The sequence below is a fragment of the Rhinoraja longicauda genome, chromosome 26 (genome assembly GCF_053455715.1).
Source record: "Rhinoraja longicauda isolate Sanriku21f chromosome 26, sRhiLon1.1, whole genome shotgun sequence".
In the NCBI taxonomy this organism is placed as follows: domain Eukaryota; kingdom Metazoa; phylum Chordata; class Chondrichthyes; order Rajiformes; family Arhynchobatidae; genus Rhinoraja; species Rhinoraja longicauda.
In genome coordinates, this window is record NC_135978.1 from 26,162,706 (window position 1) to 26,187,530 (window position 24,825).

The following is a 24,825-nucleotide window of genomic DNA, read 5'->3' on the forward strand; positions in this document are numbered from 1 at the left end:
AGCGAGTTTTAAAGTAATCAGCATTGATGGAATTCATATAAATTGCCTGCACTTCAACCTGGTATCTTGGTGATCAAGGAGGGTAAAATAGAACATAGAACAGTACAGTACAAGAACAGGTCATTTGGCACACAGTGTCTGTGTCATATTTTATGCGAAGACCAACTCTAAACCGCCTGCATTTAACCGTGTTCCTCTGTTTGGGGAAAAGAACTTGCCCTGCACATCTCCTTTAAAGTTTGCCCCTCACCTTAAACCTGTGCCCTCTGGTATTTGATTTCTCTATCCTGGGAGAACGGTCCTCTATGTCTATGTCTCTCATAATTTTTTTGCATGTCTCAGGCCCCCCACTACCTCTCTTGAGAAGATTTCAAAATCGGCTCAGGCAGCCAATTGCTGGTTTCTGAAAGGTTTCAAGCCTCTTCTGTTTTTACAACTGCATCTTTTATGGAATTGGGAATTATTCCAGCACATTCTCGATGTGAGCAAGGGCAGATCAGTGTGAAGAGCCAGGATTTTGCTGCTTGTTACTGTGCCATATTTTTGATGCCACAATATTTATCAGACAGGTCTGTTCATGTTTCTGGACATGGGAAATCCACAAGATGCTGATGGTTAAGGACTTGACAATTGGTTATTTTACTCAAAGTCAGATAGCTGGCCTTTTCTCATTTGACACAGTTGTTATCTGGTGCATTCATGCTGCTGTTATTCACTGCTAGTTGTCAGATCCAACCTAAAACTATTTTAGAATTTTAGCATTAACTAGAAAGGGTGGAACCCGTTGGGCCCAAACCTCTCCTGCATGGGTCTATCACTTTCCCCTCCCCCACTCCCCACCTCCCACCGCCCCAACTCACCCACTCCATCCCCCTTATCCCCCCTCCCTCCCCGCCCCCCCACGGCCATTTGCACCATTGCAAAGTCAAAATATCGTAAGGCGGGGAGCATCTGTATTAGATCAACGGGCCTCAACTGCGCAGGGGCGGAGCCGTTGGGTTGTCATTGTGACATTGAACACGGGGGTATTACTGCACAGGCGCAGCTGACAGTTTAAAGTTTAAAAAGTGATTTTTTAAGTTTAAAAAGTGAATAACTTTTAAAATATACCAACCATTTGAACTGCAGGCCAATGGTGAGTAAGGTGGGCCTAAAATTGTTGCGCTATCGTGTACCGTTTTGGTTGTATTTCGGGTATAAATATATTTACAAACGAACAAACTGACAAACAAACAAGATGAATATCTTGTATAAATATATTTACGAGCAAACAAACTGACAAACAAACAAGATGAGAGTTTTAGTAATATATATAAACATAGCACAAAAAGTAAGGAAATTTGTGTTTGGTAGATTATTTCTTTGTTGTAACAATGCTTCTTGGCAATAAATCTTATACCGTTGGAAAGCCTATTTATTTCCCTTTTAAATGGTGCCACATTTGTACGGAACATGCATTTGTGGGATGAGCAGCAGAGCTGAGTATGTGGGTTGCGCCCATGAAAAATCTGCCAAATCTTCTCTGCCAATGCCAAACAGCTTATTCTGCCATTGACTCTTGTTCGGTGTTGTTTGGTGGATTGGATGATTGAAGTCTGAAGAAACAAGACATATTGGCAATTTAACAATTTATTAATTTAATAAACAGGAGCCTCAGTAGCGTGTGGAAGAACCATACACAGCCACAACAGCCTGGCACCTCCTCCTCATGCTGGTCACCAGCCTGGTCACACACTGTTGTGGGATGGCATCCCATTCTTCAACCAGCATTTGTCGCAAGTCAGCCAACGTGGTTGTGTTGGTCACTCTGGCACGAACAGCACGCCCAAGCTGATCCCACAAGAGTTCAATGGGGTTGAGGTCAGGACTGCTGGCAGGCCATTCCATCCTCTCCACTCCCAAATTCTGGAGGTAGTCTCTGAGAAACCCTGCTCTGTGGGGGCGAGCATTGTCATCTTGGAGGATAGAGTTCGGTCCCAGACTGTGGAGATATGGGATTGCCACTGGTTGCAGAATCTCATCTCGATATCTCTCTGCATTGAGATTGCCTCCAATGATCACAAGCCTCATTTTTCCAGTGAGGGAGATGCCGCCCCACACCATCACACTGCCTCCACCAAAAGATGTCACTCTATCGGTGCAGCAATCAGCATAGCGTTCTCCGCGTCTTCTCCACACTTTGACCCTATGATCCAACTGCCGTAGGCAGAATCTGGACTCATCGCTGAACATAACGTTCCTCCACATGTTCAGGTTCCAGTGCACGTGTTGCCGACACCAGCGCAAACGGGCCTGACGGTGAAGGGCAGTCATGGCAGGCCTCCTGGCAGCCCTATGAAACCGGAGATCGGCTGCGTGCAGTCTGTTCCGAATTGTCTGGGCAGAGAGCCGTCGGCCATATTGTCCTGCAAACCTTGACTGCAAATCTGTAGAAGACAGCGTACGGTTCCTAAGTGCTGACAGGGTGAGGAAACGGTCTTCTTCGGGTATCGTCTTCTTGGGACGCCCACTTCGCTGACATCCCCCGTTATATGGAACTTGGCCTTCACTTTGGAGATGGTACAAGGGCTCACTCCAAATAATGCCGCAACTTGGTTTTGCGGAACACCAGCTTGAAGTTGCCCTATCGCAGGGGCCCTATCCAGATCAGTCAAACGTGGCATGCCGATTCTTGGAGCAGACGCCTACTGACCACTAGCAGGTCCCATGCTCTCAGATGCTGCCAATCAGGCACCTGATTGTCAGCACCTGGGGGTACCAGAAGCTCAAAACAAGAGTCAATAGCAACAGCAGAATAAGCTGTTTGGCATTGGCAGAGAAGATTTGGCAAATTTTTCATGGGCGCAACCAATATACAGCTCTGCTGCTCATCCCACACATGCATGTTCCTTACAAATGAGGCACCATTTAAAAGGGAAATAAACAGACTTTCCAACGGTATAAGATTTATTGCCAAGAAGCATTGTTACAACAAAGAAATAATCTACCAAACACAAATTTCCTTACTTTTTGTGCTATGTTTATATACTAGAACAGGGTGGACCCGTTGGGCCCAAAGCTCTCCTGCATTGGTGTAGCACCCCCCACTCACCCACTCCATCCCCCTCAACCCTCCTTTTCCCTCACCCACTCCATCCTCTCTTAGGGGCTCTCCTGCACTCCCCCCTCATATAGTCGGTGATGGTCCGGGGAACTGGCATTATGCATGATTGCATTGAGCTGTTCACAGTGGACAGATACATGATCAAGGGAATCTCGATTCTGTTGTTGGAGTAGAGATTTAAAAGAGTGGAGCGATTGCAATGAGTGATTGTGTACTGGAAATGTCGATCAGAACCTTTCTGCACAACTTATGATGGAGGAAAAGTAATTGATGCTGAAGAGTGAAGTTGAAGAATATATTGTGTTGACAATGCTTCCCTGAGCAAATTTCTGTAGGATGGGGATGCTGGAATCCTGAGCAAAACACAAAGTGCTAAAGGAATTTGGAGGGTCAGGCGGCATCTGGGAGGGAACGGACAGGAGACATTTTGGATCGGTTTATAAATGAGATTAGTATATCTCCCGTGGTGAAGGTACTGCTATGGGGAGGGAGTTCCATGGATTTGTACCCAGTAACGATGAAGGTATGGGAATGTGCAGATGGTGTTCCCAAGAGCCTGTGCCTTTGTCCTTGGAGGTAAAGGTCGTGGATTTAAGAGGTGCTGTCAGAGTAACCCATGCAAACAACTGCTATGTATTTTATAGATGGTACAGATTGCAGCCATTGTGCACGGAGAGAAGAAATGTTTAGGGTGGTAGATGGACTGCCAATATAGCAAGGTGCTTGGTTCTGGATGTTATGTTGGAACTGGCCCGGTCTCTCCTTGCCGCTGGCCCGGTCTCCCCTCGCCGGTGGCCAGCCTCACCTCGCCGCTGGCCCCGACTCGCCTCGCCGCTGGCCCGGTCTCCCCTCGCCGGTGGCCCGGCCTCCCCTCGCCGGTGGCCCGGCCTCCCCTCGCCGGTGGCCCGGCCTCCCCTCGCCGGTGGCCCGGCCTCCCCTCGCCGGTGGCCCGGTCTCCCCTCGCCGGTGGCCCGGCCTCGCCTCGCCGGTGGCCCGGCCTCGCCTCGCCGGTGGCCCGGCCTCGCCTCGCCGGTGGCCCGGTCTCCCCTCGCCGCTGGCCCGGTCTCCCCTCGCCGCTGGCCCGGTCTCCCCTCGCCGCTGGCCCGGTCTCCCCTCGCCGGTGGTCCGGCCTTACCTCGCCGCTGGCCCCGACTCGCCTCGCCGGTGGCCCGGCCTCACCTCGCCGCTGGCCCGGTCTCACCTCGCCGCTGGGCTCGCCTCGCTGAGTAGCGCGAGGCCCGTTGATGTTGAAAGGGGATGGGGTGCAGGGGAGGGCGGGTCAGGGGGGTGGAGGAAGGGAGGGGGTGGGAAGGGGGTGGGGGGAGCGGGAGTAGAGGTTTTGGGAAAAGGTGGGGAGGGCGGGAGTGGGGGGAGATAGGGGAGTAGGGGGGTGGGGGGAGCGGGAGTAGAGGTTTTGGGAAAAGGTGGGGAGGGCGGGAGTGGGGGGTTAGGAGTGGGGAGGTAGGAGTGGGGAGTCGGGAGTCGGGAGTGGGGGGGCGGGAGTCGGGAGTGGGGGGGCGGGAGTGGGGGGGCGGGATTCGGGAGTGGGGGGAGGGATTCGGGAATGGGGGAGGGCGGGAGTGGGGGAGAACGGGAGTGGGGGGAGAACGGGAGTGGGGGGTGGGGTGGGGTGGGGAGGAGTGGAGGGGACATGGACTGTTGTGATTTGCTGTTGAAGACCACTGGAGCAAGTATGTCTTCAATGAATAGGTATGTGCATTTTAAAATGAAACTCTTTCTTCATAATTTAGTCATACATTTTGTGTAAGGAAAAAGAAAAATAGAGAAAACAAAACAAAACAAAATTTCTTTGTGTTGTAAAAAGTATTTCTGTTCAATAATCTTTCTATAAATACTAGAATATACTCATGATATGCCTGACATTGTACATGTAGTCCAAGAACTACAGACTGTTGGAAATAATAGTCGTTTTTCGCACATGAATGTAGCGCAATGCGTAGGCGCATTTGGCGTACATACTTTTTTTTGCTGAAATGTTGCATTACGCGCCATATGAATTTTGAAGTAAAATTCTGAATTTTGGACATCAAAATTCTGAATTTGTAAAATCAAATGTTGGGAGGTCTGACAATGCAATCCTAACCTGAAACATTACCTGTCCATTTCCTCCATGGATTCTGCCTGACCCGCTGGGTTACTTCAACACTTTGTGTTTTGCTCAAGATTCTTGCATCTACAGTTCCTTGTGTCTCTAAATAACATAGGTGTTCTGTTTGCTGGCATTTGATGTGAATGGATTTAGTTTCAATACTTGGAAGAACTTTGTACTTTCTGCCATGTGACTTATCATGTGCATGCACACTGGGAATATTTATAGTTGGTTGCCAGCTGCTGGTTTTTTGGTATTTTGCCCACTTCTCTGACTGAGACTTTGCTGCAGGCCACATTAATGCTTGTAAACAGAAAAAAATAATGTGCTCCTGCTTTGCAAGAATTTTAAATATGACGAAGTTTTGTAACAAAGTTCAATAGTATTCAATTTTGCACTGGAAGTTTATATTTACAGAAAATAAAATTGAGCATTTTGTCTTTTAATTGTTCTTAGTACAAACAAATGGAAACAATATTTTCCTATCCATATACCCAAGGCTGGAGACAAATAGATTTTTTGCTGTTGCAAATTTCACGAATAGAACAAATTGTTGTTCTGGTTAAATGTTTGAGATTCAGAAAATTCTGGAATTCAACTGTTTTAAGATTGTTAAATCATATTTTTTTATCCTTTCCAGAAGGAGGATTCATTGAGAAACAATAAAACATTCTCTTTTTTTCCCATTTGCTGAGCCTCAAGATTTGGTTGAGGAACATCACCAGCCATTATGCAGTCCTGAGTTTCCACTGCTTCTAGCGTCATTTGTAACTACCTTTATTTACGGACTAATAGAGGCAGTGATGTACAAAGTGGCAGAGATGTGATTGGTTCACATTTAAACAAATATTAGTGACAAAGACATCAATTTAATTTTGTACCTTTTAAAATATTTGCATTTTTTAAGCATTTAACATACAGCTGTATCTTCTTGCTCTCACTCTGTATTTGAGGAGTTCTGCACTATTTATTTTGATGCATTAGTCAGTTTCTGACAAAGAACATTTGAACAGAAGAAGTATGTTGTTAGTTTGTCATTAGAAATCTAGAGAGCACAATGATGCGGCACTGTAGCGCAGCGGTAGAGTTGCTGCTTTACAGCGAATGCAGCGCCGGAGACTCAGGTTCGATCCTGACTACGGGTGCTGCACTGTAAGGAGTTTGTACGTTCTCCCCGTGACCTGCGTGGGTTTTCTCCGAGATCTTCGGTTTCCTCCCACACTCCAAAGACGTACAGGTATGTAGGTTAATTGGCTGGGTAAATGTAAAAATTGTCCCTAGTGGGTGTAGGATAGTGTTAATGTACGGGGATCGCTGGGCGGCACGGACTTGGAGGGCCGAAAAGGCCTGTTTCCTGCTGCATATATATGATATGATATGATATGATATGATTGCAAGATTGGTGTCTCATGTTTTGAATTAAGGGAGGCAGCCTGGGACATACTGTTGGCAAAATTAACAGCTATTATCAATTTGTCCATTCAGCAGCTTGCTTTGCAAAAAAACTTAATGTGCAAGGGCAAGTCCAACTAACTCATGCCAGGGCAAATCCTTGCTCAGTATTGTTAGTGGGCCTTAATACAAACACTTATTCTTTAGAAGTTTGTAGAGTTGGTTTGGCAGCACTCGGGTGTGGTTTAAAATATTTAATCAGCTGAAGTAAGCTACTTTCCTGTGGCATTTGTTCCTCTGCTGTGTCTTCGGGAGTAAGCATTTTCCATCCCTTCAGGGGGAAAAACTGCTACACATGTCAATAATTACATTTTTTTTAAAATCATTTCAGGAGACTCCAAACTCTGTTCATTTGGTGATGGAGGTAAGTGGAAAAAAAAGTTTAATGGCTAAAAATTTGTAATTGCAGTACAAGTAATAGTCTGCAGTCCAATACAAAATGTTATATTTGTCCATACTGCTCTCCTTCCCAAAAACACATAGAAACATAGAAAATAGGTGCAGGAGTAGGCCATTCGGCCCTTCGAGCCTGCACCGCCACTCAATATGATCATGGCTGATCATCCAGCTCAGTAACCTGTACCTGCCTTCTCTCCATACCCCCTGATCCCTTTAGCCATAAGGGCCACATCTAACTCCCTCTTAAATATAGCCAATGAACTGGCCTCAACTACCTTCTGCGGCAGAGAATTCCACAGACTCACCACTCTCTGTATGAAGAAATGTTTTCTCATCTCGGTCCTAAAAGACTTCCCCCTTATCCTTAAGCTGTGACCCCTGGTTCTGGACTTCCCCAACATTGGGAACAATCTTCCCGCATCTAGCCTCTCCAACCCCTTAAGAATTTTATATGTTTCAATAAGATCCCCCCTCAGTCTTCTAAATTCCAGCGAGTATAAGCCCAGTCTATCCCGTCTTTCTTCACATGAAAGTCCTGCCATCCCAGGGATCAATCTGGTGAACCTTCTCTGTACTCCCTCTAAGGCTAGAATGTCTTTCCTCAGATTAGGAGACCAAAACTGTACACAATACTCCAGGTGCGGTCTCACCAAGGCCCTGTACAACTGCAGCAGAACCTACCTGCTCCTATACTCAAATCCTCTTGCTATGAATGCTAACATACCATTCGCTTTCTTCACTGCCTGCTGCACCTGCACGCTTGCTTTCATTGACTGGTGCACCATGACACCCAGGTCACGTTGCATCTCCCCTTTTCCTAATTGGCCACCATTCAGGTAATACTCTGCTTTCCTGTTCTTGCCGCCAAAGTGGATAACCTCACATTTATCCACATTATATTGCATCTGCCATGCATTTGCCCACTCTCCTAATCTATCCAAGTCACTCTGCAGCCTCCTAGCATCCACAAGGTTGTCTATCTGGTGAGCATAATTATCCACTCAGATATCTTTGCTGCTACATTAGTTCTGGTCATCCACTTTAGCTGCTTCCCATTTTAACCGCACAATTTACATTTTCAGGATTAGCCTGTTAATTAGTCAATGTCTGCATTATATACGTAATATATAGCATGAGGCCCTACTATCTACCAAGGGAATTCTCACATGTTGTTGTGATAGCAACATATATTCCCCCCTCTGCTAATGGCGACATGGCCTGCGATGTACTGCATTCAGCTGTGAGCAGGTTGCAAACACAGCACCCACATGCCCTCTTTCTAATCTCCAGGGACTTCAACCACGTACCCCCATCATCCACTCTGCCCACTTTCACCCAGTATGTCACCTGCTGCACCAGAGACAACAAAATACTGGACTTATTTTATGCCAACACCAAGGAGGCATATAACTCAGCACCCCCCCCCCCCCCCCCCCCCCCCCAGGGAGATCTGACCACAATGTGATTCACCTCCAGCCTGTGTACAAACATCTCATGCACAGGCAACCAGCAGTGACCCGCACAGTTAGAGAATGGTCTGAGGAGACGGAGGAGGCTCTGAGAGACTGTTTCGAAACAACTGTGTGGGAGGAACTCTGTGATCCCCATGGGGAGGACATTGACGGTCTAACCCAGTGTATCACGGACTATATTAACTTCTGTGTGGAGAACACTGTACTCACCAGGACTGTAAGGTGTTTCTCCAAAAACAAAACCTGGGTCAACCCTGACATAAAGGATCTCCTTAAGGAGAAAAAGAGGGACTTTAAGTCGGGAAATAAGGAGGAGCTGAAGGCTGTGCAAAAGGAGCTGAGGAGGAAGATCAGAGAGGGGAAGAACAGCTACAGGAAGAAGATGGACCAGCTGCAGAGGAACAACATCAGTGGAGTCTGGAGAGGCCACAAAACCATCTCTGGGTACAAGGAACCGGACTCCCGGGCCGTGCGGGACCAGATGTGGGTGAACGATCTGAACCTTTTCTTCAACAGGTTCGATCAGTCACCTACCCCTCCCCCGGTCCAGTCACCCCTGCTGCAGCCCCCCTTGTCTGCATGTCCAGTACACTGCCCCACCTCCCCTCCCACAGCACTTGGGTCACAGTCACCACCCACTGCTTCTGCTTCTCCTGCTCCAACCCCACCTCCTCCCCCCACACCATCCCCCCCCCACTCCCTCCTCCTCTCACACCCTTGAGCACCCAGCCCCTGTGCTCCAATCTGTCTTTTCCACAGACCAGGTGAGGAATGAGCTCAGGAAGATCAATGCGAGGAAGGCGGCTGGTCCGGACAGCATCAGCTCGAGGCTCCTCAAGTTCTCAAGTCCTGTGCAGACCAGCTGTGCGGAATAGTGGAGCATGTCTTCAATCTGAACCTGAAACTGGGAGAGTTCCACAGCTGTGGAAAACATCCTGCGTGGTACCGGTACCAAAGACGCCGCACCCGAAGGAACTCAACAGCTACAGGCCGGTGGCACTGACATCACACCTGATGAAGACACTGAAGCGTCTGGTCCTCGCCCATCCCCGCCCCCTGGCGAGACCATCAATGGATCCACTGCAGTTCGACTACCAGGCTCGCATCTGGGTGGAGGACGCCATCATCTACCTGCGGAACAGAGCTCTCTCTCACCTGGTGAAGCCGGATAGCACTGTGAGAATCACGTTCTTTGATTTCTCCAGTGCATTCAACACCAGGTCCCCCCGACACCGGTGAACATCCAGGGAATGGACATCGAGAGGGTGGATTCTTATAAGTACCTGGGTGTCTACCTCAACAATAAACTGGACTGGACTGAAAACACCGATGCGCTATACAGAAAAGGCCAGAGCAGACTATCTGCTAAGGAGACTCAGGTCCTTTGGAGTGCAGGGGGCACTCCTAAGGACCTTCTACAACACGGTGGTTGCATCGGCCATTTTCTACGGAGTGGTCTGCTGGAGCAGTAGCATCTCAGCGGCGGAAGGGAAGAGACTCGACAAGCTGGTCAGGAAGGCCAGCTCTGTCCTGGGTTGCCCCCTCGACTCAGTGCAGGAGGATGATGGCAAAACTAACATCGCTGCTGGACAACAACTCCCACCCCATGCAGGACACTGCCACTGCACTGAGTAGCTCCTTCAGTGACAGACTCCTTCACCCCAAGTGCGTGAAGGAGACATATAGGAGGTCCTTCATTCCCGTTGCTGTGAGACTGCACAACCAGCACTGCTCCCAGCAGATGAGTCAACAATAACAGCTAAGAACACAGAAAACTGATGACAATTTATGTATCTTTTATTTATAATGAATGATCTCGTGCTCTCTTGCTATCCACTTTGCTGCTGTAACACTGTAAATTTCTCCGGTGTGGGACGAATAAAGGAATATGTTATTATTATTAATGTTACATGGTGTTTGTTGCTGTCGAGAAATAAATGGGAAAGAATTCCACCATCACCAATAGTCATTAATGTCTGCCACTTTGCAAGTAAATATTGTTAACAGTTTCACAAGTCAGAGAAGAGGGATCACGTAGGCTTGGGCACAGGCCACCTGCTTTCTTTCAGGCAGAGGAGAAAGTTGAGAGGCCTTTATTGCTTTGCAAACTTGCACAACTTAATTTTAAAGTAATTCAAAATATATACCATTACATTCAAATCAGCAAGAAATATACAATAATTCGAAGGCTATTACTCATGACAATGGCCCCAATAAGAATTTTGCACATTTCAACTGTTTAGTATGGTTAGTGCAAAAACATTTAAGGCATTTCTTAAATTCATTATTATATACAGAGCTTTTTAAATCCTTCCAGGGAGCTTTTTGTTTGCTTTGTCATCTGTAATTCATATAAATATGTAAAATATTTTTAATTCTGTACTTGGGATATTATTTTATTCCATTGTATTGATGCTAATCTTAACTAAAATAGAAAATACTAAAAATACACAACAGGCAACATCAATGGAGAGAGAAATGGAGGATCATTAATAAGAACAATTGTGATCCATGGTCATTGACCTAATGGGTTAACTTTCTTATTTTCTCTCTACCCGAGCTGCTGAACTTTTCCAACATTTTGTTTTTATTTCTGATTTCCAGCTTATATGGGGAATTTGCTTTTAAGTACAAGGGTATTTGAATTAGAGAGTATTTTCCCAGTAATAATGGTCGTATATATTCAGGTGAAACATGGAATTTTCCACAGTGAAATGAAGGTGGAGATTTATCTGTGGTCACCTCAGGTGTTTGATTTTACATTCGATATGCCATTCAACCAAGAAATATATTATTTGGTCCAGAACGCACAATGCAAAATTACCTATGTGATTTAAAGATAAACAAAGATGCTGGAATAACTCAGCGGGTCATGCAACATCTCAAGAGAACAAGATTAGGTGACGTTTCTGATTGGGACTCAAGAGGGTCCTGACCCGAAAGGTCACTTATTTGTGTTTTCTTTGATAAACCAGTTTCTTATTTTCATATTATTTAAAAATAATTTCTAGTTAGAATATAGTGAGCATTGATGTTGGGGGGAAAAAATCTACAATTGGTAATTAAATGAAAAAGAAAACTAAATGAAGCAATAATAAAAGGCATTTTAATTTTAAGTTCCTGAAGAATTATGGCTTGAATATAATATGTTGCTTTTTGTTTTTAATTTCCCATATAGTACTGCAATGGCGGTGACCTGGCAGATTATCTGCAAGGTAAGTTAAAACCGTCTTGATTATAAATGGTGTATGTGTTAGTTCCTGTCCCTGGGTGGTGTTCAAAGAATTTCTGTTCTAAACTGCGATTGGATGATAGCTGCTGCTTTCATCAGAATGCAAGTTGTAAATTCAGCATTGCCCTGTTTGTACATTTGTGTGTGTGATGATGTTTTGAAGTTGATTATTAGAAACTTGAGAAGGCAGGGGATTAGTGATGTTGAAATATAGCATTTTCAGAGTTAGAGGAAAACCTCCTGACTGGTTTTCCTTTTACCATTTTGTCGGTAACACTGGGTTCTCTTTATCCTGTGGCGTTAGTGTCAAGATGCTGCAGCCAGTCTTTTACTTTGAGAGAAATCAGAGGTCACCAAAATTGGGAGAATTCAACTTGGGAGTCAGTGATACACTAACTTTCATGTTATGCCACAGTTGGTCAGAACATATGATCTGTAAATTAATCTCAGTCTGCATCAATACAATACAATACAATACAATACAATATATCTTTATTGTCATTGTACCCAGGGGTACAACGAGATTGGGAATGCGCCTCCCATATGAAGCAATAAATTAGGTAATTTAGACATCAGCAACCCAACGAAACGAACAGTTGTAACAGTTTTGGACAGGGTAAAGTGCAAGTTGATCTATGCGTTGTGGCCATCCGGCTCAGCAGGACCGGTTCATAGCAGCTATGGCCCTGGGGATGAAGCTGTTCCTGAGTCTGGAGGTGCGGGCATAGAAGGCCTTGTATCGTCTGCCCGATGGAAGGAGTTCGAACAGACTGTTGCAGGGGTGTGAAGAGTCTTTGTGGATGCTGGTGGCTTTTCTGAGGCATCGTGTGTTGTAGATGCCCTCCAAGTCTGGTAGCTGTGTTCCGATGGCCCTCTGAGCTCTATGGACTACCCGCTGTAGAGCTTTCCTTTCTGCCTCCGTGCAGCTGAGGTACCACACAGGGATTCCATGCGTTAGGATGCTCTCTATGGTGCAGCGGTAGAAGGTCGTCAGCAGCTGTTGGGGTAGACCAGACTTTTTCAGTGTTCTTAAGTAGAACAGTCTTTGTTGTGCCTTCTTGACCAGCGCAGCAGTGTTATTGGACCATGTTAGGTCCTCCGAAATGAGAGTGCCCAGAAACTTGAAGCTGGACACTCTCTCCACACTGACCCCGTTGATAGAGATCGGGGCATATTCCCCGTTATGTGACCTACGGAAGTTGATGATCAGCTCCTTGGTCTTGGTGGTATTTAGGGACAGGTTGTTATCCGAGCACCAGTCCGCCAGGTTCTGCACCTCCGCTCTATAGTTTGTTTCATCCCCGTTGGTGATCAGCCCGATCACCGTTGTGTCATCTGCAAACTTGACAATGGTGTTGGTGTCGAATGCAGGAACACAGTCGTGTGTGAAGAGGGAGTAGAGCATGGGGCTCAGAACACAGCCCTGTGGTGTGCCGGTACTCAGGGTGATAGTGGAGGACAGGTGCTAACAACCTCTAGTGCAATTTTTACGAATGTAAGACTGGAGAAAAAGCACCCTAAAAATATAACAGGTTGTAATAGTTGCAGCAGCACTTTTGAGGACCTTTTTTTGGATTTTGTTTGCTTTCTAGTCATAATATTGTCAAAACTAATGCCATGATACAAGAGCACATATGTTCTTAAACTAATGAAAGTGAAAGTTGAAAGAAAGTGACAACAGAGTAAATAGACCACAGTGCACCGCACCATTTCCCCCAAATCGTGAGCTATAAAGTATCAAGGTTTCACTAGGTTTATCTGCCTTTCACAACTGATCCCGTACCGTAACTTAATATTGCATAACTATTAGGACAGACCATTCTGTCGCCCAGGATGAATGCAGTTTAGGGTTAAGAAGCTATAAATCATGCATCATTCTGCAGAGGTAAAGGTGCCGTCTCCACAAATGTATTTACTCTTTGCGATCTGAAACACATGTCCTGCAGATGGGAAATACCTCTTCAGTCTTGCCTTGCATTAAGCACACTACTTGTCACAAATTGTGCAAGATGCTGCATTTACTATGGAAAATCTGAAATGCTGCAATCATTGAGCAAGTCATGCGGCACATGTGAAGAGAATAGGAGAGTTAATGTTTCAAATTTGTCCCCATCTTCGAGACAGATTGTTCCCACTGAAAACATTACCTCTGATATTTCCATGGGCATTGACTGACACAAGTATCGCTTATTTTATTTTTGGATTTGCGATAATTTGAGTGTTTTTTTGCTTTTGAGACTTCTGTTTGTTTCAGTCGATTTAATGTTTACACCACTGTAAGTAGCATTGAAGTCTTTGTGTCTACAATAACTTATTTTATGAGCTCAGTACCTTATATGTTGTAATAAAACTTTTTTATTTCAATAGTCAAAGGAACGCTTAGTGAAGACACCATTAGAATCTTCCTCCAGCAGATTGCAGCTGCTATGCGAATACTTCACAGCAAGGGAATAATCCATCGCGATTTGAAACCACAGAATATTCTACTTTCTTACATTAACCGGAAAAAATCTAATTTAAATGGTATTCGTGTCAAAATAGGTAATGCTGAAAGATTATTACCTTTTGTAAAGTCGCTCTGTGCAAAGGATTGTTCCCCAGTATCTCCTTTCCGAAGAATTGGACATTGTACTGTTCTGGTTGTTTACGCTTTACAAAATATTTTAAATGCATCCTTTGCAGTTTTGCACAACAATGCTCTTTGGAGCATGAAACACTTTGGAAGAATGATTCTACAGGCAATAGTAATAATAATATAAAATTATGAGAAGCATAGATATAGTAGACAGTCAGAATCTTTTCCCAAGGTGGAGAGGTTGAATACTATGAGACAGCTTTAAGGTGAGAGGGGCAAAGTTTAAAGGAGATGTGTGGGGCAATTATTTTACACACAGGGTGATGGGTGCACGGAACTTGTTGATGGAGGTGGTGGTTTTAAGCAGATATGTTAGTGGCATTTAAAAGATTCTTGGATATGGGTGTTTCCGTAAATGAGGGTACTGACCTGTGACGTGGGTGGCCAAATTTGAAAGTCATTAAATTATAACAAAATATAACATCATTAAAAATGGGCCTACCTGTGATCCTTATGCGCTCATTTGTGATCAAATTTGACCGAATTTTAATACTTTCAAAATTTGGGGGGGGGAAATGAAAAAATATATAGTAACCTTTCATTGAATTCAATGTTAATTTACTCGAAATTTGCCTGTGTGGCATCTGTGTAGACAGGAGCATGCTTTCAACGATACATGACGTTATCTAGAACCCGATCCCTTTCGATTCCCTTCGCTACAGTGCACATACTTTACAACAACATAGCAACAAGCAATGAAAGTTTAACAGAATTTAAACATTTCTATAGTAAACTCGAAGCAACATTTATGTGAAAAAAATGCAAAAAGATTCTTACTAACCAATGATTCCAAACAAAAAAAAGTGATCACAGCGTTCTTCAGAGCTCGGAATGCCCACAACGTGAATCCTTGGATACTGTCTGATTTCTAAGCTCCCTTGCAAAAATGTCGGCACGTAATCTACCAAGTAGGTAAGGGTCATTACAATCGCGTTACTTTTCTTTTTTTTTTAATCGCGACAAGTGCAAAAAAAAAACGTTATAGCATTGACGAGGTCAGAAAATGGGAGGGACAAATAGGTGAGCAAACTGGATTTTTATTTCATGATTTTAGGTTCTATTCATTATTAAGTATTTCAATGGAAAGCTTAAACCCAAAATATAAAGAATTAAATAGAAACAATAAACATAAAAACGGTTACAGTGCTTTTAAATCACACATTTGACATGTGACCAAAGGGGCACTGCCACTCACGTTTTGTTGCAAAAACTTTATGCATCAGAAAACCATCAAATCAGGTGATAAATGATAAAAATCATAAACATAATCAGAATTTGGCTTATATAGAGTTATTTAATTGCAAAATTAATGTGATCTTTCTGGTATAAATTAGCCTAAGGATTTGATGAAATCATGCTTGAAAAGTGTCACAAAAAAGGCATGAAAACACAGGGACATATCTGATTTTTCTTTGTAAAAATAGATTTATTTATTTTTGCATCATCTCATTATTTTGGCTGTACACCATGATCTGTACTACTTAAAATACAGGATATGAAACAATGGGATTATTACATTAAAAAAACAGGAAAATAACCTGGAAGTTTGGAGACCTTCAGTTTCACTACTGAGTGTTGTATTTACGGAAATACCCATATGTATACGGAGGTATTTATTCACAAAATGCTGGAGTAACTCAGCAGGTCAGGCAGCATCTCAGGAGAGAAGGAATGGGTGACGTTTCGGGTCGAGACCCTTCTTCAGACTGTATACGGATATGCCGGGAATGGAGGGATACGAGTTATGTGCAGGTAGATAGATAAGTGGTGGTCTTGGCATCGTGTTCGGCACAGACATTATGGACTAAAGGCCTGATCTTGTGCTATATTGTTCTGTCTGAATTGATTGAAAGATACAGCGTGGAAACAGGCCCTTTCACCCACCGAGTCCATACCGAGCATTGATTACACATTCACACTAGTTTTATGTTATTGCATTTTCGCATTCACTCCCTAAAACATTGGGTGCAATTTAGAGAGGCCAATTAACCTACAAACGTGCACGTCTTTGGGATGTGGGAGGAAACCCATGGGGTCACGGAGAACCTGCAAACAACACACAGCACCGAGGTCAGGATCAAATCCGGGTCTCGGGCACTGAGGCAGCAGCTGTACCCGCTGTGTCACCATGCCACCCAGCTGGTTGTTTGATGTAGCAGGAAGGTGTTGAAATGCTTATGATCGATGGATGAGGAGGAATAGACTGGAACTTCACTCTTGTTTAGTGTCCAATGGCTGTTGCTGGAAAGTGTTAGGATTATCTGATGATTCAGCATGATTGCCTGGATATGCTGGCCCAACAACTTTGTGACATTGCTTTCCAGGCTGTCTCCTATGACAAATGGTTCTTGGGAAAAGTTGTGAATGCCGTATCACTGGCCCCCATGAGTAGTCAAGACATTCAGGATTAACTCGTTTTGTTAAAATCACAAAGTAGGAACACATGGTTTGACGTTAATGTGAGTGGGGTAGGGATTTGATCCGGGTCTACTCTGAGAACTTGGCACAAGCATTTTAATTATTTATTCTTTGCTGCACCATGCATTCTCATGGAATGTTTCAAAAATTCATCTATCAGGCCGAACAATTCCAAGCATGTTATTTTCAACTTTTGCTGAAAGACAAGTGTGAATGCGTTGGGCATATAAACACCCTGATGGAAAGAACACACTCATCCAATACTAAGCAATGTCATGCTCCACTTATGGCAATCATTTGGTAAACAGACTAATTCGGTCCATATATTAGATTAACTAAAAGACCAGACTGTATTTTGAGTCTCAATTTTAGCACAGCTCCAAGTCACTTGCCAAAGATACTCACTTGTCCTCTTGGACTCGCTTTGCATTTCCAGTATTTTTTCTGTTTTTATTCAAATTGTTTTTTTAATCTGGCTTCATGATGTTTATTTTCTGGCACTGTCCAATAACTAAAGGCCGATTTCTTAAAAGGGTAATGCTTGCTGAGCAGATTTGAATAAAGCTGCTTTAAATGTGCAGCTTTGTCATTGCTTCATTTTTTTAAATGCAGTGATCATTTTTTATCCGTTTTGTGTATTTGTTCATATTTCCATTGTACTTGAATTGCTGCTGTACGTTAAGGGACGGGCAGGACTGGCAGCTCAATGTTTGGGGGTACAGGAGCTTCAGAAGAGATAGGGATGAGAGAAAAATAGGAGTGGGGGGGTTGCATTGTTGGTTAAGGAGGATATCACGGCTGTGTTCAGAAGTGACATTATGGACGGTTCATCTACTGAGGCTATAAGGGTGGAGCCGAGAACAAGAAAGAGATGATCACCTTGTTGGGGGTGTACTACAGGCCCCCGAATAGTCAACGAGAATTAGAAGAGCAAATGTGCCAGGTGATTGCAGACAACTGCAGGTCAAATAAGGTTGTTGCGGTAGAGGATTTTAACTTTCCCAATACAGACTGGGAAAATCATAGCATGAAGGGTTTAGATGGGGTGCAATTCGTCAAAATTGCTGGAAACTATAGGCCGATGAGCTTAACATCTGTAGTTGGTAAGTTACTGGAGAGTATTCCGAGGGATAGGTTATACAGGCATTTGGATGGGCAAGGGCTGATTAGGGATGGTCAGCATGGTTTTGTACGGGGGAGGTCGTGTCTCACAAATCTGATTGATTTTTTTGAAGTTGTGACCAAAAAGGTTGATGAGGGCGGAGCTGTAGATGTTATGTACATGGACTTCAGTAAGGCATTCAACAAGGTTCCGCATAGTAGGCTGCTGTGGAAGGTTAGATCGCATGGGATCCAAGAAGAGATAGCCAAATGGATAGCAAATTGACTCCATGGAAGGAAGAAGAGGGTGATGGTGGAAGGTTGCTTCTCAGACTGGAGGCCTGTGACTAGTGGTGTGCCTCAGGGTTTGGTGTTGGTACGGTTTGTCATCTGCCTCAATGATTTGGATGAGAACATACAGAGCAAGATTAGCAAGTTTGCTGATGATACAAAAGTTAGTGGTTTTGCAGATTGTGAAGATGGTTGTGAAAGATTGCAGCAGGATCTGGATCGATTGGCTAGGTGGGCGGAGGAATGGTTGATGGAATTTAATACAGAGCAGTGTGAGGTGTTGCATTTTGGGACGTCAAACAAGGGCAGGACCTACACAGTAAATGGTAGGCCTCTGAGTAGTGTAGAGCAGAGGGATCTAGGAATACAGATGCATTTGTCCTTGAAGGTCGATTCGCAGGTAGATAAGGTAGTCAAAAAGGCTTTTGACTTTTGGCCTTCATCAGTCAGAGTATTGAGTATAGAAGTTGGGAGGTCATGTTGCAGTTGTATAAGATGTTGGTGAGACCGCATTTAGAATATTGTGTTTCATTCTGGGCACCATGTTTTCGGATAGATATTGTCAAGCTTGAAAGGGTTAAGAAAAGATTTACGAGGATGTTGCCAGAACTAGAGGGTGTGAGCTATAGGGAGAGGTTGAATAGGCTGGGTCTCTATTCCATGGAGCATGGGAGGATGAGGGGAGATCTTATAGAGGTATACAAAATTATGAGAGGAATAGATCGGTTCTTTGGCCCAGAGTTGGGGAATCGAGGACCAGAGGACAGTTGAAGGGGAAAAGATTTTATAGGAATCCGAGGGGTAACTTTTCACACAAAGGGTGGTGGGTGTATGGAACAAGCTGCCAGAGGAGGTAATTGAGGCTGGGACGATCCCATCGTTTAAGAAACAGTTAGACAGCTACATGGATAGGACCGGTTTGGAGGGATATGGACCAAGCGCAGGCAAGTGGGACTATGGTCACTGGGACATTGTTGGCCAATGTGGGCGAGTGGGACCAAAGGGCCAATAACAATGAATACAGTTACTGTTGTTTAAAAAATTGATCAATTCTGTTTAAGTGTTGCAGTACTTTTCTTTATATTTCTCTGCAGCTGATTTTGGCTTTGCCCGATATTTGCAGAGTAACATGATGGCTGCCACCCTCTGTGGTTCTCCCATGTACATGGTGAGTAAAGAATCTGTCTAAGCGGATGGAGATTGTCGTGAAAAGGTTGCATAATCTCATGTAGCACTCTACTTTATGATTAAGTAATTCTGTGCACTTGATTTTACATTCAGGTGCTTCGGTGCTTGTACTGTATACATTTTCCAGCCTCCTTATCCCCTTTGGGTATCAGGAAATCTGTGAGAAGGTGTTACGCACTCCTTATGTGCTCATTTTGTTCCAGTGAGTTAAACATCATGTACCGAAGATTATTAATTCTAGCAGGTCATGTGTAATGTTTCTCTGGGCAGTAGAAAATTAGAAAAATGACAGATGTGGTGAGGATATGAATTAGCCAGTTTATTGCAGGGGATCCTAGCAACTGATTGAACATATGAAGAAGCAGCAGGAGCAAGCCATATGGCCTTTCAGTCTTGTTCTTTCATTCAGTAAGATCAGTGATAATCCTGTACCCCAGGTTCACCTTCTTACCTGATCTCCAATTCCCATTATATTTTTGGATATAAGGGAATTAATCAGTCTTGAAACGACAGGGCAATCAAGCATTCAAAGACCTAGGGTGGAATTTTAAAGAATCAGCACACAATGAGTAAAGAACTTTCTGCTTGTCCCAGCCTGAGATAATTGACCACTGATCATATAATTACTCCAGATTCTTCAGCGTGAATAAACTATTTCCGTGCACTTATCCTGTCAGTCATTCTCATGCGTTAGAACTCTCATCCTTCCAAATCCCAATGAGTACAGGCAAGGCATACTCACTGACTCATTTTAGATTAAACCAGAGCCACTGCCCCACAGCGCCAGAGTCCTGGGTTTGATACTGACCTTGGGTGCTGCTGGACTTTGCATGTTGTCCCTGTGGATTGTGGTGCTCTGGTTTCCTGTTCCTCCGGGTGCTCTGGTTTCCTCCCACACCCCAAAGCCGTGTGGATCCGTAGGTTAATCAGCCTCTGTAAATTGCCCCTAATGTGAAGGGGAAATGGGATAACATAGAACTAGTGTGAATGGGTGATCAATGTTCAGCGTAGACTTGGTGGGCTGAAGGACCTGTTTCCATTCTGTATCACTAAACTAAACTAAACACTTGCCTCAGGATGCAATTCATTGAATCTATGCTGCATTGACTCAAAGGCAGATGTATCTTTCATTTAGTCTGAACATTGAAATTACACAGGCCAGGTATGATCTCAACAAATACTTATGAAATCAGGGCAAAGCCTCCTTACTTCAGGCCAGCATTGAATGCAGGTACAATGTTCTATGATAAATAAATGCAAAAAGTTTTGACAGTGCTCAGCACCTTAGATGTCACCAGTTGCAAAATAAATAATTAATGATTTAACCTCTCTCATTAGAAGTACTGGAAGTTTAGTTTTGAGATACTGCATGGAAACGGGCTCTTTGGCCCACCGAGTCCACGTCATCCATCGATTACCCGGTCACACTAGTTCTATGCGTCCCACTTTCTCATTCACTTCAAATTCATTAGGGGCATTTTTTTAATAAAGTCTAATTAACGTACATACCCACATGTCTTTGGGATCTGGGATGAAACTGAGCACCCGGAGGAAACCTATGTGGTCACAAGGAGAACATGGAAATGCCTCACGGACAGCACCCGAGGTTAGGGTCGAACCTGGGACTCTGGCCCTGTGAGGCAACTGCTCTACCAGCTGTGCCATTGTGCCACCCAAATGATGCAAGGTTGGAATGGGTGACTAACTGAAATTCAGCAAATCTATCAGGCTGCAATAAACCTAATCATAAGCAGCTGTTCCTGGAGCTTGCATTGAGCTTTGTTGCAGAAGTGTAAGTGGTCAGGGTAGGATGGTGAATTGGAAAAATGTAAAGTGAGAGGCAGTAGGAAGTAAAATAAGACTTGTAGACAGAACAAGGGTACTGTGCAAAGCAATCACCCAATCTGCATTTCTTCCCCTTAATATGGAGGAACCCATTCCATGAGCACCAATTGCGCAATGAATGCAGTTTGCATCCATGCGGACTACTTAGATGCACCTTTTATTTTGAGGAAGTCGGTGGATTTAAAGGTGGTGTTAATTGTGAGAACAAATTCAGCCAGACCATGCAGAGCAGTGAAAGGGAGAGACAATGGACTGCAGATGCTAGAATCTTGAACAAAAAGCATACGGCTACAAGAATGCTCAGATTAGACTCGAAACATTGTCTGTCTGTTGCCCTCCACAGATGCTGGCTGACCCACTGAATTCTTCCAGCAATGTGTTTTTTGATAGTAGTGAAAGGGAACCAGTTTAAATGACCAATCCCAAGTCCATCCTGGTTGAATTGTAATGTACTTGCTTTTCCATTTGCTTATTTACCTGTATGTTAACTGTATGCAGATCGTAGAATAGCACAATGCACCCGTGCAATTACCATTTAATTCCTTTTTTAAATCTATTTTTAATCTTTCTAGCCTCATATTTTTCAACTTAATGTGTGATTAAAATCTATTTTGGTATCTTCCAAACTGTACTTTTTTGAACTGTGCATTTCATTTAACTTTTTTTTTGCCCACTTACTTAACGTGCCTCTTTGAAGACTCTGCTTGCCGCTTACAACTCACTTTGGCACCAGGCTTTGCTGGCATCAGCAAACTTTGCATTTATGTGATTCATTCAGATTCTGAATTAACGATGGCCTAGTAACAGCTTGCCAGTGTGAATAAAACTCTTTATTCCCCTTCTCTGTGCTTCAACCAATCCTCACTCTCATTTCAGCATTTTGTGTAGCAACCTTCTGTGAGGTACGAAATGCCCTTTAAAATCCAGGAACAGAGCATCCATGAATTCTAATTAATCTTCCGTCTTCTTTACATCCTCAAAACAAAACCTCTTGCATTTGTTGACCACAGTTCAAAAAAGTGTTGATCCTGTGAGTGACATGATTTTCAAATGTTTGTGATAAGGTTATCACATCCATAATAGTTTTCAATACATTAACTGAAATTAGGCAAACTTGTCTACAGATCCCTACTTTCATTTGCTCTATTTCCTTGGTAAAATATCGCTACATTTTCTACCTTCCAATGTACTTGGGACTATTCCTGAATCTGAGGAATGATGAACAAAAGGTTTTTTTTCCCTAAGTTGCGATAGATGTTCCACAAGGTGGAACCGATGATTAGAATATGAAAGGGGAATCTGCGAATTTTCAACCATAAACATTTTCTTAACTATGTATTCATAACATGAAAGTAATTTCAGATTGGAAAACATACTATACCTGATGCAATGTTTTTTTCAGGTGTTCATAATTGAGGGTCAGTTGGTGACTATAACGTTTAAGAACTTGTTCCTCTTTGCTACTATTGTCCTTTTGGTTCGTTTCAGGCACCTGAGGTTATCATGTCACAGCACTACGATGCCAAGGCAGACCTCTGGAGTATAGGCACTGTTGTATTTCAGTGTCTTGTTGGCAAGCCTCCTTTCCAGGTACGTACCAAGAAGATTAATGGATTATACCATTTACTGATTTGGGCTTTTTTTAAGTGATCTGGCCTAGTTGGTGGGAAACCTTTTCAAAATCCCAGTATCTGTGTGGCAGCACAGTGGTGCGGCGGTAGAGCTGCTGTCTTACAGCATCAGCGACCAGAGTTCGATCCTGACCACGGATCTGTACAGAGTTTGTACATTCTCCCCGTGACCTGCATGGATTTTCCCCGGGTGCTCCGGTTTCCTCCCACACTCCAAAGATGTACAGGTTTGTAAGTTAATTGGCTTTGATAATATTGTAAATTGTCCCGAGTGTGTGTAGGATAGTGTTAGTGTGCGGGGATCGCTGATTGGCGTGGACTGTTTCCACGCTGTATCTCTAAACAAAATTAAATTTGTCATGTTGGGAGGTACTTCCAGATACTTTGGGAATATTGGAAATAGTGTAACTTAAAATGACCAAATTTTTATATTTGAATTCATGGGGACAAAGGAAAAACAATACAAATGCAGAGCAGAGCAAATGTTGTTGTTAAAAGAGGCATGATATTTTGCATAAGGCTGTGGCTGAGAGAAATGGCCTCTTTCAGTGCAACTAAAAAGTGACTGGTACTGTTTTGACAGTTATGCAAATTAATCTTGGGTTTTTGGTCGGCAGCTTTGGTCCTGGAGGTCATTAACTGTAAAATACTGACATGAGTTGAGAACACCTCCCCAAGAAGGTGCATATACTCTCAAGGAGTGAGAAAGGGTTAATGTTGCAGAGTAACGGAAGATATACTGGGTTTAGTGAGGTGCATTGGTGTGCAGGGTAGATACTATCTTGCTCATCAGTAGTTGGAATGACAGTACATATTTGGATAAGTGTATCAACGTTTATGTCTTATGGGTCAGCTAAAAAATATTTGGATGAAATTTTTATATTGCCATGTGCACAGCAGAAAAGGGGAAAAAATAACCTTTTAAAAATATTTTTGCACACTTCTTCAGGATAAAGCTAATTAACATCAGCTTACTGTGACATCAGAAGTGGGTCATGTAACCAGACTATGAATATAGCTATTTGTGCAACGTTGGTTAAACTGATCAGTGTTTTAGATTGTAGAATTGGAAATATGTGACGCATTATTCTTTGCTTACAGCCATCAGGTCAGTCTCTTCATGGTATTGGAAACACAAGGAACTGCAAATGCTGGAACCTTGAGCAAAGCACAAAGTGCTGGAGGAACTCAGTGGGTCAGGCAGCATCCTCTTTCGTTTAGAGATACAGCATGGAAACGTGCCCTTCAGCCACTAAGTCTACACCAACCACGGTTCACACCTGTTCATACTAGTTCTATGTTAGCCCACTGTCTCATCCACTCCCTATGCCAATTAACCTGTAAACCCGCACGTCTTTGGGATGTGAGGGGAAACCGGAGCACCTGGAGCAAACCCTTAATCACAGGGCGACCATGCAAACTCCATACACATGCGCACGCGCGCACACACACACACACACACACACACACACACACACACACACACAGGCACGGTGAAGCAGCAGCTCTACCAGCTGCACCATTGTGCAGCCCCATACTTAGTATAAGGGAGGGCTCCCATCCAAAATGTCGCCTGTCCATTCCCTCCACAGATGCTGCCAGACCCACTGAGTTCCTCCAGCACTTTGTGTTTTGCTTTTCATGGTGTTGTTCTCTTGATCAGAATCAGAATTTACTAGCTAAATGAGAATTTACCTTCTGACACTGGAATCTCTTTCTTGCAGGCAAACAGCCCACAGGATTTAAGGCTCTTCTATGAGAAGAACAAGAGTCTAGTCCCCAAGTGAGTAGGTGCCTACTTTATCTTTCCTCCTTTTCTCAGTAAATTTAACCTTGGCATTGGCAAAGGACAATATTGTTTTTCTCACAAATTCTATTGGAGAACAGTACCAGTTGCACATCATGGAATGGGTCTGTATGGAAAATACGAGACCAGCTCTGGATTTTA

The 24,825-nt window shown here is 43.8% G+C and overlaps 1 protein-coding gene across 5 annotated transcripts in view; it reads left to right on the plus strand.

The window, feature by feature from the left end:
• The window catches only part of ulk2 (unc-51 like autophagy activating kinase 2), a 111,346-nt gene that overhangs the window by 30,185 nt on the left and 56,336 nt on the right, over positions 1–24,825 (plus strand). For all 5 annotated transcript variants that reach the window (XM_078422410.1, XM_078422409.1, XM_078422411.1 and 2 more), the window contains 6 exons: positions 6,997–7,029; positions 11,715–11,751; positions 14,136–14,309; positions 19,308–19,381; positions 22,735–22,836; positions 24,602–24,660. In XM_078422410.1, coding sequence (XP_078278536.1) covers positions 6,997–7,029; positions 11,715–11,751; positions 14,136–14,309; positions 19,308–19,381; positions 22,735–22,836; positions 24,602–24,660 — 479 coding nt within the window. The remainder of the gene's footprint in view (positions 1–6,996; positions 7,030–11,714; positions 11,752–14,135; positions 14,310–19,307; positions 19,382–22,734; positions 22,837–24,601; positions 24,661–24,825) is intronic.